This window comes from Nyctereutes procyonoides, unplaced genomic scaffold (assembly GCF_905146905.1).
Source record: "Nyctereutes procyonoides isolate TBG_1078 unplaced genomic scaffold, NYPRO_anot_genome, whole genome shotgun sequence".
NCBI classification, from domain to species: Eukaryota; Metazoa; Chordata; class Mammalia; order Carnivora; family Canidae; genus Nyctereutes; species Nyctereutes procyonoides.
The window spans coordinates 38,249,813-38,266,844 of NW_026575135.1; the positions used below are offsets into that span (position 1 = coordinate 38,249,813).

At 33.2% G+C, this 17,032-nt stretch overlaps 1 protein-coding gene across 10 annotated transcripts in view; it reads right to left on the reverse strand.

The window, feature by feature from the left end:
* The window catches only part of CCDC171 (coiled-coil domain containing 171), a 396,084-nt gene that overhangs the window by 174,891 nt on the left and 204,161 nt on the right, over positions 1-17,032 (reverse strand). For all 10 annotated transcript variants that reach the window (XR_008661460.1, XR_008661461.1, XM_055302495.1 and 7 more), the window contains 2 exons: positions 7,050-7,195; positions 4,734-4,788 (listed from right to left, as the gene is read on the reverse strand). Coding sequence is in view for 8 of the 10 variants with exons in the window: in XM_055302495.1 (XP_055158470.1) it covers positions 4,734-4,788; positions 7,050-7,195 (201 nt within the window). In the remaining 2 variants the exon portion in view is untranslated. The remainder of the gene's footprint in view (positions 1-4,733; positions 4,789-7,049; positions 7,196-17,032) is intronic.

Sequence of the window (17,032 nt, forward strand, 5' to 3'; positions counted from 1 at the left end):
TTTACTATGAAGTTACAGAGATCAAGACAATGTGGTACTAATATGAAGATAGACAATATATAGATCAATGAAACAGAATTGAGAGTTCAGAAACAAAACCAAACATCTATGGTCAATAGATCCTCAACATAGGTATCGAATAGGGAAAATAAAAGTCTTTTTAATAAATGGTGCTGGGATAACTGGATAGCCATGTAAAAGAATGAAATTCAGTCTTTCCATCATACCATATACAAAAACTAACTCAATATGGACCAAAATCTAAATATAAGAGTTAACACTACAAAACTCTTTGGAGAAAATATGGGGGATTTCTTCATGACCTGGGATTTGCCAATGTATTCTTAGATATAAAACCAAAATCATGATCAACAAAAGAAAAAAATTCATCAAAGTTAAAAAATTTTGTTCATCAAAGGACATTATCAAGAAAGTAAAAAGACAATCCAAAAAATGGAATAAGAGGGTACAGGAGTGACTGCTTAATGGATTTCTATTTGAGATGATGAAAATATTCTGAAAACATAGGTGTGGTGGTGGCATAATACTGTAAATGCATTGAAAGTCACTAACTTGTACACTTTAAAATGGTTGAAATGGTGACTTTAAAAGTTCAATAGTTCTGGTTTTTTCAAAACAGTTGAAAATTCAACTAAATAAAGAAGCATGTGTATAAAAAATGCACCTCATGGAAAATTGTGATTTTGTTCTCTTTTATTTTCCTTAATCCCAATAACCTGCTGTTAGCCCAAAAAAGTTTCTTAGAAAAAGTTAACTTCTGCCCTACATTAAAAAGTCATAATATATACATGCATATATTTACATGTAATTAAAATAAAACATCTGTTTCTTTGAAATGAGGTATATGCTCTTAGATGAAAATGACTGGCCTTCTTTATTAAATACTAGTATTAGTCCCAAAGGGGATTTAAAAAATAATATCCAGTCAACTGCTTTGTATAATACAATTTTAAGACTTGAAAAGTTGAACATAATATATGTACCAAGTTTAAAAATTAACAAATATAGAGATGCCCAGGTAGCTCAGTGGTTGAGCATCTGCCTTCAGCTCAGGGCATGATCCGGGGCCAGGATCAAGTCCTACATTGGGATCCCTGTGAGAAGCCTGCTTATTCCTCTGCCTATGTCTCTGCCTCTCTGTGTCTCTCATGAATAAATAAATAAAAATTTTTAAAAATTAACAAATATATCTTGAAATCTAGAATTGTGATACCTCCAGCTTTGTTTTTCTTTCTCAAGATTGCTTCTAGTATTCAGGGTCTTTTGTGCTTCCATATACATTTCAGTATTGTTTGTTCTAGTTTTGTGAAAAAGGTTGTTGGCATTTTGATAGGGATGGCATTGGATCTATAGATTGCTTTAGGTAATATGGATATTTTAACAATATTAATTCTTGGGACGCCTGAGTGGCTCAGCGGTTGAGTGTCTGCCTTTGGCCCAGGACATGATCCCAGAGTCCTGGGATCAAGCCCACATCAGGCTTCCTGCATGGAGCCTGCTTCTCCCTCTGCCTATGTCTTTGCCTCTCTCTGTATCTCTCATGAATAAATAAATAAAAAATCTTAACAAAAAAACAATATTAATTCTTCCAGTCCATAAGAATGAAGTATCTTTCCATTTGTGTGTGTCACCTTCAGTTTCTTTTATCAGTGTTTTCTAGTTTTCAGTGTACAGGTCTTTTACCTCTTTGGTTAAGTTTATTTACTCTTAGCTATTTTATTCTTTTTGGTGCAAGTGTAAATGCTGCTGTTTCCTTAATTTCTCTTTTTTGCTACTTTGTTATTAGTGTAAAGAAATGGAACTGATTTCTGGATATTAATTTTGTATTCTACAACTTTATTGAATTCATTTATTCTAGTAGTTTTTTATGACGTTTTTAGGATTTTCTATGTATAATATGCCATTTGCTAATAACAGTGATAGTTTAACTTCTCTTTTAGTTTCAACCAATATGGATGCCTCTATTTTTCATGCCTGATTGCTGCAGCTATGAGTTCTAGTACTATGTTTAATAAAAGTGGTGAGAGGGATCCCTGGGTGGCGCAGCGATTTGGCGCCTGCCTTTGGCCCAGGGCGCGATCCTGGAGACCCGGGATCGAATCCCACGTCGGGCTCCCAGTGCATGGAGCCTGCTTCTCCCTCTGCCTATGTCTCTGCCTCTCTCTCTCTCTCTCTCTCTCTGTGACTATCATAAATAAATAAAAAAATAAAAAAATTAAAAATAAATAAAAGTGGTGAGAGATGAAGGGGAGTGGGAAATACAGTCTTCCAGATATGGAATGAATAAGTCACAGGAATAAAAGGCATAGGGAATATAGTCAATAATATGGTAATAGCATTATATGGTGACAGATGGTAGCTACACTTGTGGTGACCACTGAATTACATATAGACTTCTCAAATCACTAGGTTGTACACCTGAAACTAATGTAACACTGTGCCAATTTTTCAAATTTTTAAAAATTAACAACTATCAATGAAATGTAATTGTTTTTCCAAAAAACAAACATTTAAGTTCTTCAATTGTTTAAGTTCTTTAAAATTCAAGAAAAGAAATAATGATTAGGGGCCCCTGGGTGACACAATTGGTTAAGTGTCCAACTGCTGGTTTCAGCTCAGATCATAATATCGGGGTTGTGAGACTGAGCCTCTCATTGGGTTCCACACTCAGGGTGGAGTCTGCTTAAATTCTCTTTCACTCTCCCTCTTCCCCTCACCATCAAAATCTCTCTCTTGCTCTCTCTAAAGTAAATAAATAAATCGTAAAAAGAAAAAAACAGTACCTTCATGAAAACTTCTATTTGATTATTGTGTCAGAAGTTAGTTTTAAAATTCAGTTCAGCAGGTAAAAGTTCATTTTATTCTAGAATAACTGGTACAAAACTTGAAAACATATGTTTAAGATATATAAGTAGCTATACTATTTGGCTATGTATAATAAACTGTACTGAAGAGTTTGGATGCAACCACAACCATTTTTGCCATGAAAGAGCCTACAATCTCCTTCTGTACTATGCCCAGTTTCTTCAAAATGGCAAAATGCCTCCTCTGGACAGTCTAAGGGGCCAGGAAAAACAAACCTGCAAAAGCTGGCATAAGTACCAGCAGACAGCACCTTCCTGAGAACTCAGAGCGACTCTCTGGGCCACTTTCTTTTTAGCACCCACTCTTTCTCATCCAAACTTCATAGAAAAGAGAATTAGCCCAACAATCAACTAGGCTTTCCTAAATTTTCACTTCAAGCTTGAAAAATAATTGATAATTTTGAAACCACTACGTAAATAGAAATTTCCAGAAATAGTAATCAAAATAATTAACCACTAAATCTGAAGGGGAAAAAAAGCCATAAACCAAAAGTAAATCCACAGTGGCTCTAGGCCAATTCTAAAGACATCTTTCTTTCCCTATGACTCAAAAATCGAAAGATGAACTGCACCTGAAAAACTATACAATTACAATTGTCCTACTGCAGTGAGTCTTGATTATATTTAAAGTACCTATTTTGCCATTCTCATAATGAAAGGATAAGGTACAACATCTGTATTCCGCTTGTGATAGTTTTTAACTGATGTCAAAGTGCCTCCCTCAAGGTAGCTGCCACCGAACACTTTTTCCTATAGCTGGGAAAATGAACAATTGGATTGCAAGGCAACATTAACTGTATAAAAAGATGTACCATATATACAACATAACTGATTTCTCCTACCAAGGGTCTCACCAAGTATTAAGAAACCTAACCAAAGATGTCTCTTTTTCTACAAACCAAATTTCAGGTTTCTAACATATATGGATTTGATGTGACTATGTTTAAACTACACTGACTAACTTTTATAAGTGGGGATGGGAAGAAATCAATTTCAAACAATACTACTTTAAAACATAACATTCAGAATATTAGATTTTTTTGGAAGTGTTTTTGGTGATATGAAATGATGATAGTCACTTTCAATATCTAAAATAATACAGATGCCTAGTGTTTCTAAAATGTTAAAGTGTATTAAATATTAGTTTGCTAATGTTTATTTAAAATCTCCTTAAAAGGGTTCATTTTGTGGGTATTTTTAAGTTATTTGCAAAATTATGTTATAAAATAAATGTTGAGTCCCAAAATTATTGTAAATATGATTCTAAGTTTTTAGTACTATAACATCCTTAAATGCTACTCATCACTACAAATTAAATGTTAACTTATCATCAGAAGTAATCAAGTTTGAAAATAATAAAATATTATTAAATATATTCAATTTCTAGTTCAAGAACACATTCTTATAAGAAGGTAAATTACAACTCGAAAAATACTGCCAAATGTAATACATTATGGCTCCTCTATATACATATATATAGGATAGTAGGTTTGAGAGTGGTGAGAGGTTAGACAGTGTGGTCAAACATTTTATCATTATGAGACATGCAAGAATAATAATGACCTCTGGTTCAGTCAGCAAAGACCACAAATAACTCAAGTGCAATTATACCAGTTTGGAGAAACCATTATTTTTATAGTTTTATCAAGTACATAATGTGAATTCTGAAGAAAGTTATATAATATAGCACTGTATAATACAAATTTTTAGTCATCTGGAAGGAACTCTTTATTAATTTACTTTTAAGAAAGTAACAAAATGAATTAAAGTATCTTGCAGTTAACAAAACTAATGACTAGGAAAATGTGATAACACAAGTTGAATGATATTGAAGAAAAATTATAGTACCTTATGAAGCATATTTTCTACTGTTCTCATATGATTAGCAACACATTCTTTGTCTCTAGAAAAAAAATTAAATATAGGTATTAGTAAAACCCAATCCTTACAACAACTGTTACACATTTTAGTATAAGTAACTATTATTAAAAAATAAGGGTTCATTATTATTGTACTCCTTCTAAAAGTGTAAAATCTAACTATATCCACTAGTGTATTTCTGCATTAAACTCTTATCTTTAGTTATATTGCCTGCCATAATTTAGACGGGGAAAAATCTTAAGGGTATCTTCAAAGATTTAAAAAATTAGAGAGATAAAAATAAATAATAGAATTTTTTTTAAAATGAAAAAGAAAGAAAAAAAAGAAGCAATGATTATGTTATTGTTTTAAAATGTGCTAGAAAACCTGAACTTTTTTCTTTTGGTTTCTAATGAAAGAGATTTTAAAAATCTTAAAATCTTAATGGTGGAGATATATTTTGAATGGCCATACTATGCAAAATAATATTTTCTTTTCTACATAGGCTCTTTGTGTATAATTGCATGAAAATCCTCCATGACATTGACTAGAAACAGGCAAAGTTACTAGTTTCTTCTATCTGTCTTGTAGACTGAATTTGGCCTTAATAATGAAATAAGTTTGGATGTACAGCAAAGAGAATATAGTTAACATTGAAACAATTTTGAATGGAGACAGATGGTAGCTAGTTTTATCCTGGTGATCATTTCTTAATGTATACAAACGTTGAATCACTAAGTTATATACGTGAAGCTAATATAATACTATGTGCCAACTATACTTCAATAAAAATAAAACTAAGTTAAAAGTCTGATGAAAATACTAAAGACAAAAACTTAATGGTAAGTTATAGATTGAAAATTGTAAATAATGTATTAGCTCCCCAAATTTCAAATTAACTTTATTTCATGTTATAAGGATATGTGCCCATGGTCAAAGATCATAGACATGAAAGATTCCTGAATTAGTAGCAATGTTTTGAAGATACAATATGAACCTGAAGACTTTATAATCTTGTTTCCATTAATCTCAGAATTTTCAGAGCTGCAAAGATGCACTAGAAATAACCTACACTAAGCTTTCCATTTGCCATAAGGAAAAAGTCTGAACAATGACAACAAAAAGCTGATTGAGCCAAATTCATATTTTTCAAAAATGACAATCAGATATATCTAACATGGTGGTACAACATTACTGAGTTCACGATTTTCCAGAAAACTACTAGTAGGTATTCAAACCTGCCAATATTTTGGCCTAGTGTAAACTCACTTTTCCATTATGTGTGAGCAATTTCCCAAGTCCAGTGGCAAAATTGTAGATATCCTAGATGGAAGATCCCCTGTTCTGTGATTTAGTTTATAGACTACATTCATTGTTCACAGTATTTGATGTTTAACAAAAGTTTGTCTCAAAAAATATTTTAATTTATAGTCTATCTATATATATTTATATACATATATATTTATATAATTGCTGTATATATATTTATATATATAAATTTGCAATTATAGGAATCTAGAATTCCAAATTCAGAAAACATCAAGAGTTTATTAAAATTAGATGCTTCTTTAATCCATAAATAGATTTTCTTTAAGCCATGCTGTTGTACAAAGGACTGTCGTAAAGTATTCCATGAAATTTGATGTGAGGAACAAATAAAAATACCCATGAGAACTGTTCAATTTGAACTTCACAGTATATGTCAATTTGATTACTTGGTAAAAGGAAAAACACTCTCATCATATTTACATAGCTGCCCACTCTGAAAACTATATTTTTTCTATTGAACATATTAGAATATGAAGCTGAAAAATTAAATGAATTTTCCATGATCAATATGTATTACACTTAAAAAGATGTTGATTATATGCTAGCATTTCTTTGTGGAAAGATTACTTACAATATTAGTGTACTACATGCAGAGCAAAATTTGGGGGGCAATGGGGCAGAAGGGAAGGAGGCACATGTGCTGGAAGGAACTATGAAAAACTTTTAAAGAGTATTCCATTTCATGTTAATGTAATCATGGTTTCAAACATGTAACACTACAACACAGCCCAAAATACACATAATTCGAGGTTCTAGAGAAACTTAATACTTTTCCGAGGTTTCCCAATGAAATATACATTTAGCATGTTGAGTTAAGAGTTTTCTTTTTTGAAGATATATCAGAGAATTTCAAAGAGAGACAGCTGTACTTTTGTTTTCTAACACTGTATTATCCAGGGCTAAAACCCGGAGCATGAAAGTAAGAATTGATCTTTTGTCTGTTTTAAGTGATCTCCCCAAGGTCCAAGTGCTCACTTGGCTGCCATGCGGAGGGCACTCTCTGCATCATGGATGTTCTCTTCCAGCCGACGCTTGTCCTGCTCCAGCTGGGTGAGATGTCTATTGAGCTGACGCAGAGATTGATCTTTTCTTCTCAGCTCCATCTTTGCCTCGGAGAGACTCTGCAAGCAGACAGAAAACAGAGTTACTTGTCAGCCCTGATAATTAACTTCAATTTATGCCATAGGCTATTAGACAAAGAAGGATACAGACCGACTGGGAAGCACGCTTGGGTCATTACACATCAAGGTTTAACAAATTTTCTGCAAAAATTTTACATACTTAACTAATTAGAAATGATAGCTGAGAAGATTTTGAAAAATGTTTAGCTACAAAATACAACTGTATTTTATTTTTTAAAATACTGGAAGGCAAATATACTTTATTCTTACAAAAAAACCCACATCTGATTACAAAAACCTCAAGCTACCTTATCTTTTAATGATGAAGAAGTAAAGATTTTCAAGGGAGAAGCACATGAAATTTCAAATCTATCCAAAACAAAAAGCAGCATATGCCCAAAGTGGGTGTGTGAGTGAGGAGAGGGCGCATTAGGACACCTACAAGAGAATGAGGAACCCAAGACTGAAAAGTACCACTACTTTATTTATAAAGAGATCCAAAGCAGACTGCTATAGAATCTCAGTGAACAAACTGGGCTCCCTAGCAAAACTCACCCACTTCCCCTTAAATAACTCTCATGGCAAAGACAGCAACATAAATGTAATTAACACCTTTCATCTAACAGGGGAAGTTACAGATAATACTTGCATTCAGAATTATTTATGTTCCATAAATATTTTTCTACTCCCAGAAGTATAAAATCTGTTGATAGTTTGCTGTTTGCTTTCATCTGAGACAGTCCCTTAGCACAAAAATTTTAAGACACGAGTACAAAACTCTATTTTGGAACTTTAGGGCTTTAGAATCAGACCTCACATTTTAAAGGAGTATTTTCTAGACTTCATTTAAAATAACACACGGATCACAGGATCCCTTAGCACTAAAAATCTGCTTGTTCTCTTGCCTATGAAATTTCTAGAATATGAGCTTGTTGGTTTCTCAACTAAATTTGTTATACAGTGAGCAATTGGTTCACACACACATATTTTTTCCTTCTTTCTCAGAGTTTAGCCACACATTAATATCTACAACTATGCTTCAAATTTCCAATAAATAATGCTGTAATATAATTTCATATTTAAATTTTCATGTTTAAAGATGCTATAATTTCATGTTTAAAATTCTTTCTGCAGTATTCTCTTAATGCATTCACAATAGGTAGTACAGAAAACGCAAGCTGCCTGCATGGAGCTAAAACAAGTAACTCACTCTCTAAATGCTAGTACATTGAAAGCAATCATCAGTCAAATCAGGTATTTTAAAATGTTAAAAGTTTTTTTTTAAGATTTTATTTATTTATTCATGAGAGACACAGAGAGAGAGAGAGGCAGATACACAGGCAGAGGGAGAAGCAGGCTCCATGCAGGGAGCCCGACGTGGGATTCGATCCTAGGACTCCAGGATCACGCCCTGGGCCAAAGGCAGGTGCTAAACTGCTGAGCCATCCAGGCGTCCCTGTTAAAAGTTTTTAAATGCAGTATTTTCGCTTTTCAGTCAAGCTGCTTCCAGACTACCACAGTTTAAAAAATTAAAAATAAGCAAACTGTGATTACTTATTAGGTATAATATTTTAATCTTTAGTATTAACAAATCATCAAGAATATTCCACCATAGAATAGTCACTGATTCAAACCAACTTTAGAAATACAATGAAGAACAGATTTTTAAAGGCCATGCAAACCTAGGTATTTTGTGCCACTGTTAAGATATTTAAAGGCATTGAAGTATCCTGAGGTTTCTTGATTTAAAAAAGTAAAATCCATTTGAGTCCTTTTAAAGCCAGGATTTCTGACATCTTCCAGTTAATAAAAAATGCTATTTTTCAGATATGAAGAGAAAACTAATGATTCACTACCAGGTATGCATAAAGTTCGAATTATTTTTCCAACAGAAATAATGGATTTGTGCCATCCATTGAAATTCTCTTGCTCACTAACTCTCATGACTAGCGGTGGCTATTTGTGTGAGGTATGCAGTTTTTTCTCCAGCCTTGTCCTGGGTGAAGCTCACTGGTCCAGTCAGAGAAACCCATGACTCTGGCATCATCATAAAACCACACCTGACTTCTCAGCAATCCCATGTACATCCTTTCAAAGACCATATAGCTAATAGAATTCGAATTTTCACAATATATCCACATCTTTTTTTCTCCTGGCTTTCATTTTCATGTCTCAGGGGCAATGGCAGGGACCTACCAACATCTCCTAAAGCTTGCCTTATTTCAGAATAGCTGGGTGTAGCTCTCTGTAAGACTGAAATTGCAGAAAATGAACAAAAAAATGGTGTAAACAAAGTGGTATAGGTCATACTTCCTTAATATGAAAATGAAGAGACAGTAATCATGGTTACAGAACTTACAAACACAGGATTTCCGTTTTAAAGAGCTGAGTACATTACAATGGAATCTATCTATATCAGTGGGTCCCAAAGATATACATAAAACACCAAGACATAAAAAATGGGTCAATATTATATCTTTTCCCTAATATTCACCCTTTTCATTTTTGATGACAAAAGTAGAAATCTTTAAAAACCTCAACACCTCACGAGCTTCAAAGAAAGAAAAACATATTTATATGTGTGTATATATAACGTATATACATATGTACCTATCCATATGTAATATATAGCATATATTATATATTTATATAAAACTTTAAGTTCAGCTTTTCTTTTCTCCTGTTCAGTTTTATCTAATTAAAACCCATGATAAACTTTATGGACTCTAATATTTCCAACCGAATGACTGAAACCAAGAGGGTGTGCCTCTAGGCAGCAAGGCAACAATGATAAGCAGCAGGTTAGCCACTAATTTCTCAACTAGGGTAGATTGTGGAAGTGTGATGTTCTGATATCCAAGAAACTGTTCAGGAGAGAATAGGATAAATCAAGTTTAATAACTCTGCTCCTAATTGTTCCCCCAATGCTCAACTCTAATTACTTGGAGAACTCTCCTGACTGTCACCTGATATTAAGTTGTTGGAGGCTGAGCCTGGAACAGCGAGATAATCAATAAACATTTAGTGGGGAGAAGAATGAAGATCCTGTTAAGCAGTGGGAACCTGCAGCACCCAAAGCCCTTCTGCTCATGAGAAAACCTATGGGACAGCCATAGTGATTGCAAAGCAATAATCCAAAGCACTGTTTTTAGGCCTTGAGGCCTTTAGGCAACAGTACATTTGAGGAAAAAAGGTTAACACGGTCACCCTAATTACAGCCCACTTTCACATACTTCATATATAAGCGAAGACAAGCCAATTAGGTAGAAAGGAAGATAAGGGAAGTTTTATTTGTATACTAATTAAACCCCTGATGAAATTAAAGGAAAAACATACAGCTCTGTAATTGTGTCTGAGAAAGGTCACTTCAGGTTCAGTTATCAGAACAGCACAGCCTTGAGATATTTCACTTAATCCACAGTACAGCCCTCATTTTGTACTCAGGTCTTAATATTTACAAAAAAAAAATTCAAAGCCTGATATTGCATTTATCTTTAAACTATGTTGTGAACAATTTTAGCTGTTAGAAAGCTAATGCTAAATATGATAACAAGAGTTTCTAAAAAGACAGAATAATATTCTGCCTATATAAGAACTGATGCCACAATTCTGCCAAAGATTGAGTTTTCACCTTAAAACCAAAATGCTTTAAAGCAAATTTTTACAACAAAATCCCAAACTGACTGTATATCCAAAGCTATTCTGCAATATATGTATTGTATTTCTCTGGATAACGGTATTATTGCTTACCTCCATTTACACCTCTCATAGTCCGGGGGAGTAGAGGTGGGGAGGCAATGGTTTCATTAAACTACTTATAAGAAGATGTTTTTACATCTGGTTGTTTTCCTAAGGTGGTCATGAAAAGCTATTTATTGCTAATGAAAGCTGGCAAGGAAGTAGTAAAATATAGGGAAAGCTTATGGATAGAATATATAGTAGATGCGAATATTAAAAGACCTACACACTTTTTCAAATGTCTTTTTTCTTCTTTGTAGTTTCTGAAGTTCCCATAATAAACATGCATTACTATTCATTAAGAACACAAGTTATTTTTTAATTCACACATGATTTCATATGTATAAAGCTTTAAATGTTTATTAAAGCTAGCACTTTTTAAATTGTGAATATAAATTAAAATTCTATTAGTTTGCACCTATGAAATATTTTGAGCAGCGGAAATTTTTTTAATAACAGCTTTGTGGAGATATAATTCACCTACCACATATGCACCTTTTTAAAACGTACATTTCAGTGGGTTTTAGTATATCCACAGAGTTGTGCAAACATCATCAGTAGAGATCTTTTTTGAGAAGTTCTTTAAAAAAAAAATCTATCAAAACAACATGGCGACCTAAATATGTTATCTCCTGTTTCAGCAAACTCAAATTTTAAAGAACATATACAAAGTTTGTCATTTAGTTCAGTAGCAGTTTCAAAATATAAAATTTATAAGATGAATTCCCTGAATCAGAATATTTGATTAATAACTGTGGTCTAGAACAAAAGCTAAAGTTATCTGAAAGGATGTGCATAACTCTCCAGTTAATATTTCTGGATGTTAAGGGAATCATCCCACATAGTTCTTTCTCATAAGGGTACAGTGTAGCAGTGCTTTAGACCATTAGGCCAGAGAGGAAGACTAAGCCCCAGGAGATACCGCTTTTATAGATTTTCTTTTGTCTAATGGGAAATATCTACAGATCCACATTCTTACAGACTAAAAGCTAATGGCTTATTCAATTTGGTATAAAAGTTAGTCATACAAAATGAAAGGCAAGACAACAACACAAGTGTTATAAAGAATGAAGCTACATTTCCTAGGTCAGGGGAAAAAAACATCTATGACATATTTTTCTAGACTTTACTGCGTCTGACTCTAACTTTTGAATAAACAGTCCTAGATTGTGATAAATTGGGAACATCTCAGGGCACTAAAACTAATGTTGAAAAAGGAAATAACACTGTCTTCAGCCCTACTCTAATAATGTGACAAAGAGAAAATTCTATAAATCAAGAACTGTGTAGCTGCTGGGTGGACCACACCAGGCTGGCTGCCACAGAAAGTATAAAGTAAAAATGATACAACCATCAAGCTTACAACAGTGCACACAAGTTAGGGCTGAAACTAAAGAATACTGTATTTTACAATAAAGCATGAATGTCTGTGAGATAAGCAATTAGACAATTTACAATAAGTACACAATAGTAAAAGATGCTGGTATGTGGCAAAATTAATGTACAGATAAATTTCTGTTCTTAGTATTCTCTACTTTAGATGAATAGTTTGAATTTAAAGTTCTGCAATTTTAAGTTATCTTCCTTAGGAACACTTTTATTATTTTCCAATAAAAATGCTACATAGAAAGTGACATATTTATAAGCTACAGCAAAGATAAACTACCTCACCCACTTTGGGGGTTGAATAAATAACACTCTAGTTACCACTCATATATCTAGAAAGAAAACAGATGTTAAAGTGTCCTATAAACCAAAGACTACATATATTTAAAATGCATAATTAATGCAATATTTATACTTCCCCATGTAGTGTCATTACAGTTTTCTTTAAATCCCCACCTATATGTGGCAACATATGAGTTTCTATATTATCCCTGTATCACCATTTATGGTAAACATATATAATTTTTTAAAATAATTGTTTCTATCACACTTGAAAAAGATAAAAGGAAATTAACAAACCAAATATAAAATAAGTTACTTTTATAAATAGGCCATATGGTAAATGATCATCAAAAAATGGAGCAAATAAGCAATGAAAATTCACCTTTAAAATTTCAAAGTCTGCTGTAAGATTTTGTTGTATAATAGTTTATGGTTACTAGTCCCATATTCTCATATATTCCTTGGTAAATGTCCTCTTATATTCCATCAAAATAAAAGCAAAAAGTTAATCCTCCCCAGTAAACTAACTGAAAGTGATCAATAGTAAAATCTAATGGAAAGAAAAGAACCTCACACAAGTGCTCGAAGTATATTGAATGCTATTTGTCCTAAGCCTTACATATATACTACAAAACTCTGGTAGACTAAAAGTGTTAGGTAATAATAAGGTGAAGTGGGAGAGAAATAGTTAAAACACATTTCAAATGACAAAAAAAGGGGGATGATAAAGAGAATCACAAGAGCCCTCTCAACTGGAAAATACACTCAGAAAGTACAGAACAGACAAGTGGTTAGCTAGATTTACTGTGACACATGGCATGTAAGCAGTAATGTGGCAGTAATATTTTCACTGAGTATAAAATAAGCTGCATTTAGCTGCACTACAAGCCTTATGAAACAGAGACAGGCTGCAGGTGACAACCACCATGATGCTGCTGCTGTAACAGAATCAGCTCTTAGGTGGCCTCTAAGTTCCCTGAGTGAATCCCTTAGAACATAAGTTCTTCTGTTGGACCTTATCAGCTACCCCTAGCAAGTCCCCAAAAACACACACATGATGTGTGTGAAAGTCCTAGCTATGTGAAGGTCCAGAAAGTTGTTGAATTCCCTGGCAAAATTTAATGAGTCAAGCTGTGAATTAGGTTGTAGAGAAATATCATTTAGGATTAAATGCTCTTTACAAATCACTTGAGAATTATCTAAAACTACTAAGAAGAATTTGAAAAAAATATGAATAATTTATAAAGGGCTTCATATAGTTGGGTTGCTGACATTTAAATAAAAAGAAATTATTGTTGGAAGAATTTTTCAATTTTAAGAATTCTTTTTGTGATATAATTGAATAATAGGTTAAGTAATCCTATGTCATAATTAAAATACCCTCACACTAGTATTTTCATTGTGCTACAGAATTTAAATGACTATTTGTCTTGAATATGCTATATATGAAATAATATTAATAAAAGTATATCAAATATCAGCTGAGTAAAAATCAATTTAAGATAATCTGAAGGTCAAATTTAAATTAGAAAAATAAACTTAGGTTCTTTTAGACATAAATGTAAATAAAACAAAGTCCAAATTTTTTCTGAAAAGTTTATTCATCAGATGAATTTTTGTTCATTAAGTATTATACCACTGATTTCTATCTTTTTTTTTCACTGATTTCTATCTTAATTTTAGAAGTATAATCATGCAGGAGGGGGAGAGTTCACTAACATGCACTATCTGGAGCGTTCTACCGTTGTATGAAGGCACTAGGCCTGTTCTTGAACAATGCCTGTCATTCAATAAATGTTTGCAATTATAACTTATTTTCCCCAAATCCTGATGGGAAAAATAGCTTGAATGACAACTGAACCATTTGATTGTCATCATATAAACGTCTCATCATTACATTAATTCATTTGATTCTTCACAGTCCAGCAAGATGGTTCACATTATCATTACTACTTTACACGCAGAAAACTAAGAATCAGAGAAGTAATGTTCCCAAGGTCATGTAATTGCTGAATGAGTTAATGCCAAAATGTGAGCCCAAATCATAGCACTCTAAATCCTTATTCCTTATCTTGCACTACAATGCTATTAATAACCATCTCTCCAGTATTTCCATAAAATCCTAACTGGGAAATCCCTATGGAAATGTAAAACCAATATTTCACCTATTTCTCAAGTAAGGTAACGTATTTCAATGTATTTAAATAGCTGCTTTCTATTTATACTGAAATAAGTTTCAATAAGGGCTTTGGTATTATGTAACGGCACACTTTCAACGTCAAAAATCAAAGCATGCACAATTCAAGGCCCCTGTGTGAAAACAAGATCACTATCATCACTTATTAAATGTACTAATGAAATTAAGAAATAAATATTTGTAAAGTAAGGATGAATTATATAGCACACCATTAAAGTACAGAATTTTATACATTTCCAGATCTCATTAGGACACTGCTTTTCTTCAATCTTGAAAAGCACTGGAGTTCTCTGTCTCTTTCCTTTATGTGTTAGCAACAATAGCACTGAACTTTCCCTGCAGATCTTGAGATTTGGCTGCCCAGGATAACCTCAACTTCTTAAAGATTTATTACAGGATCTCCACACTATCACAACATATATCAAGCTCTATAATATCAACACTTGTAGCCAAACTGACCTGGTAAAAAGATCTTACCTACTGTGTAGAAAGTCATCTACGTGCCTAATTTAATCTAAAGAACTTAAAGAACTGACACCATACAGATTGTATTATAATATTATAGGAACAGAAGAATTAGTCATTAGTATCACTATTTGTTAATCAAAGATATGAGAGTAGAAATGCATTTGACTTAAAACAATCCCATAACACTTACCCTGTAAGGCATAAGGGAGAAGAGATGAGGAAAGGAAAGGAATTGAAAGAGACAGCAACAATTCAAATCGAGTACTTCTGATGCCACCCCAAGTCATAAACATTTGTCTACAGCCAGCGTGGAACAGGTGACACAGACAAAGCAAATGGCAACTACAACCAAACCTGCTGTTTCACCTGGCTGCCTTCACATGTCTCTGACACTGCATATACTCTAATAAGGAGGAAAAAGTGAGAGTGAGTCTCCAATACAGAAAATGTACTTTCATTCCACTTGGCCCCTGAATGTACACCAACCTCATTTGGTGCGCAACTGAAGAAATGGCAACATATCCCAACATAGAGGAAAACCTGGCTATTCTGGATTTATGTATAATATGTCACCTCTAATTTGGCCACTCCTGAAGGGACTTTTTAAAGGAATAAAAATAAATAGGACCAGTTTATTGAATGGGTAGACTGGAAGGGATGAAAATAAACAAAATGGCTTAATCCTTTTTTCACTAATAACTTCAAATATTCCATTAGATTTCCCTAAAGAAAAAAGACACATTTGATTGTATAGGATTTTTGCCTTATATGCTGATCCTAAAACCTAATCTCAACATAGGATGTGACTCTACTGTATCTATTTGTAATCATGCCTATTCATGCCAAAGTCAATAATAATAATAGTAATAAAAATAGCTGACACTTCTAGAGTACTAATCTTATTAACCTAATTATTCCCACTTAACATATAAGGATAACTGAGGCACAGAGCTCAAGTAACTTGTCCAAAGATTACACAGAGCCAGAGTTCAAAACCAGGCAGGGAAAAAAAAAAAAAACCAGGCAGGGTGAGATATAACTAAATAAATACATAAAAACAAAGAATATACTTTTCTTGGAAATGATTTCCTATCTAGAAAGATGAAAAGAGACTTAGAAAGCAGTTGTTTTTCAAGCTGAGTGTTCAATGTTATGAAGATCATTCTTAGCAGAATAAAACAGCATGTTCTGAGAAATACAAGAGGGAAGGCATGGCTGAAGGATGCCATTGAGAATGGCAGGAGATGACTAGGGTACGTGTAGGCCAGGTGTCGTCAGAAAACTAGACTTTTAATCTTGCAAATGATTTTTATACAGTATTCCACAGGGGTGCATCAAGATAAGATGGGGCAACAATTGAATTAATGGACTCCCAATTCCCTTCCTCCTTTCAACCAGATTGTGTTTTAATGTTTTCAATGAGCTTTTTATATAAGATTATGTTCAAAGAATTGTTCTATGACTGAGTACTTGCCAACTATTGTCATAGAAAGCTATGGGAAGCCACTGCGGGATTCCCAACCTAGAGCAGCATTCTCCAATCTTGGTCTCAGAGATCATAGATACAAACCATAACTACCAAATAAAAATAAATGCACAAGATCACTCTGGCTATATTACAACAGTTCATTTGCATCTTCAGCTGGAATGTAACAAAGGTTTAATAAGATTTCACCTTTGAGTATTCAGTGATATACTAGATATACTAGATTTAAAAGAATTTTTATAAAGAACTAGCTTGTAGCACATAGTCTTCCTTAGTATGC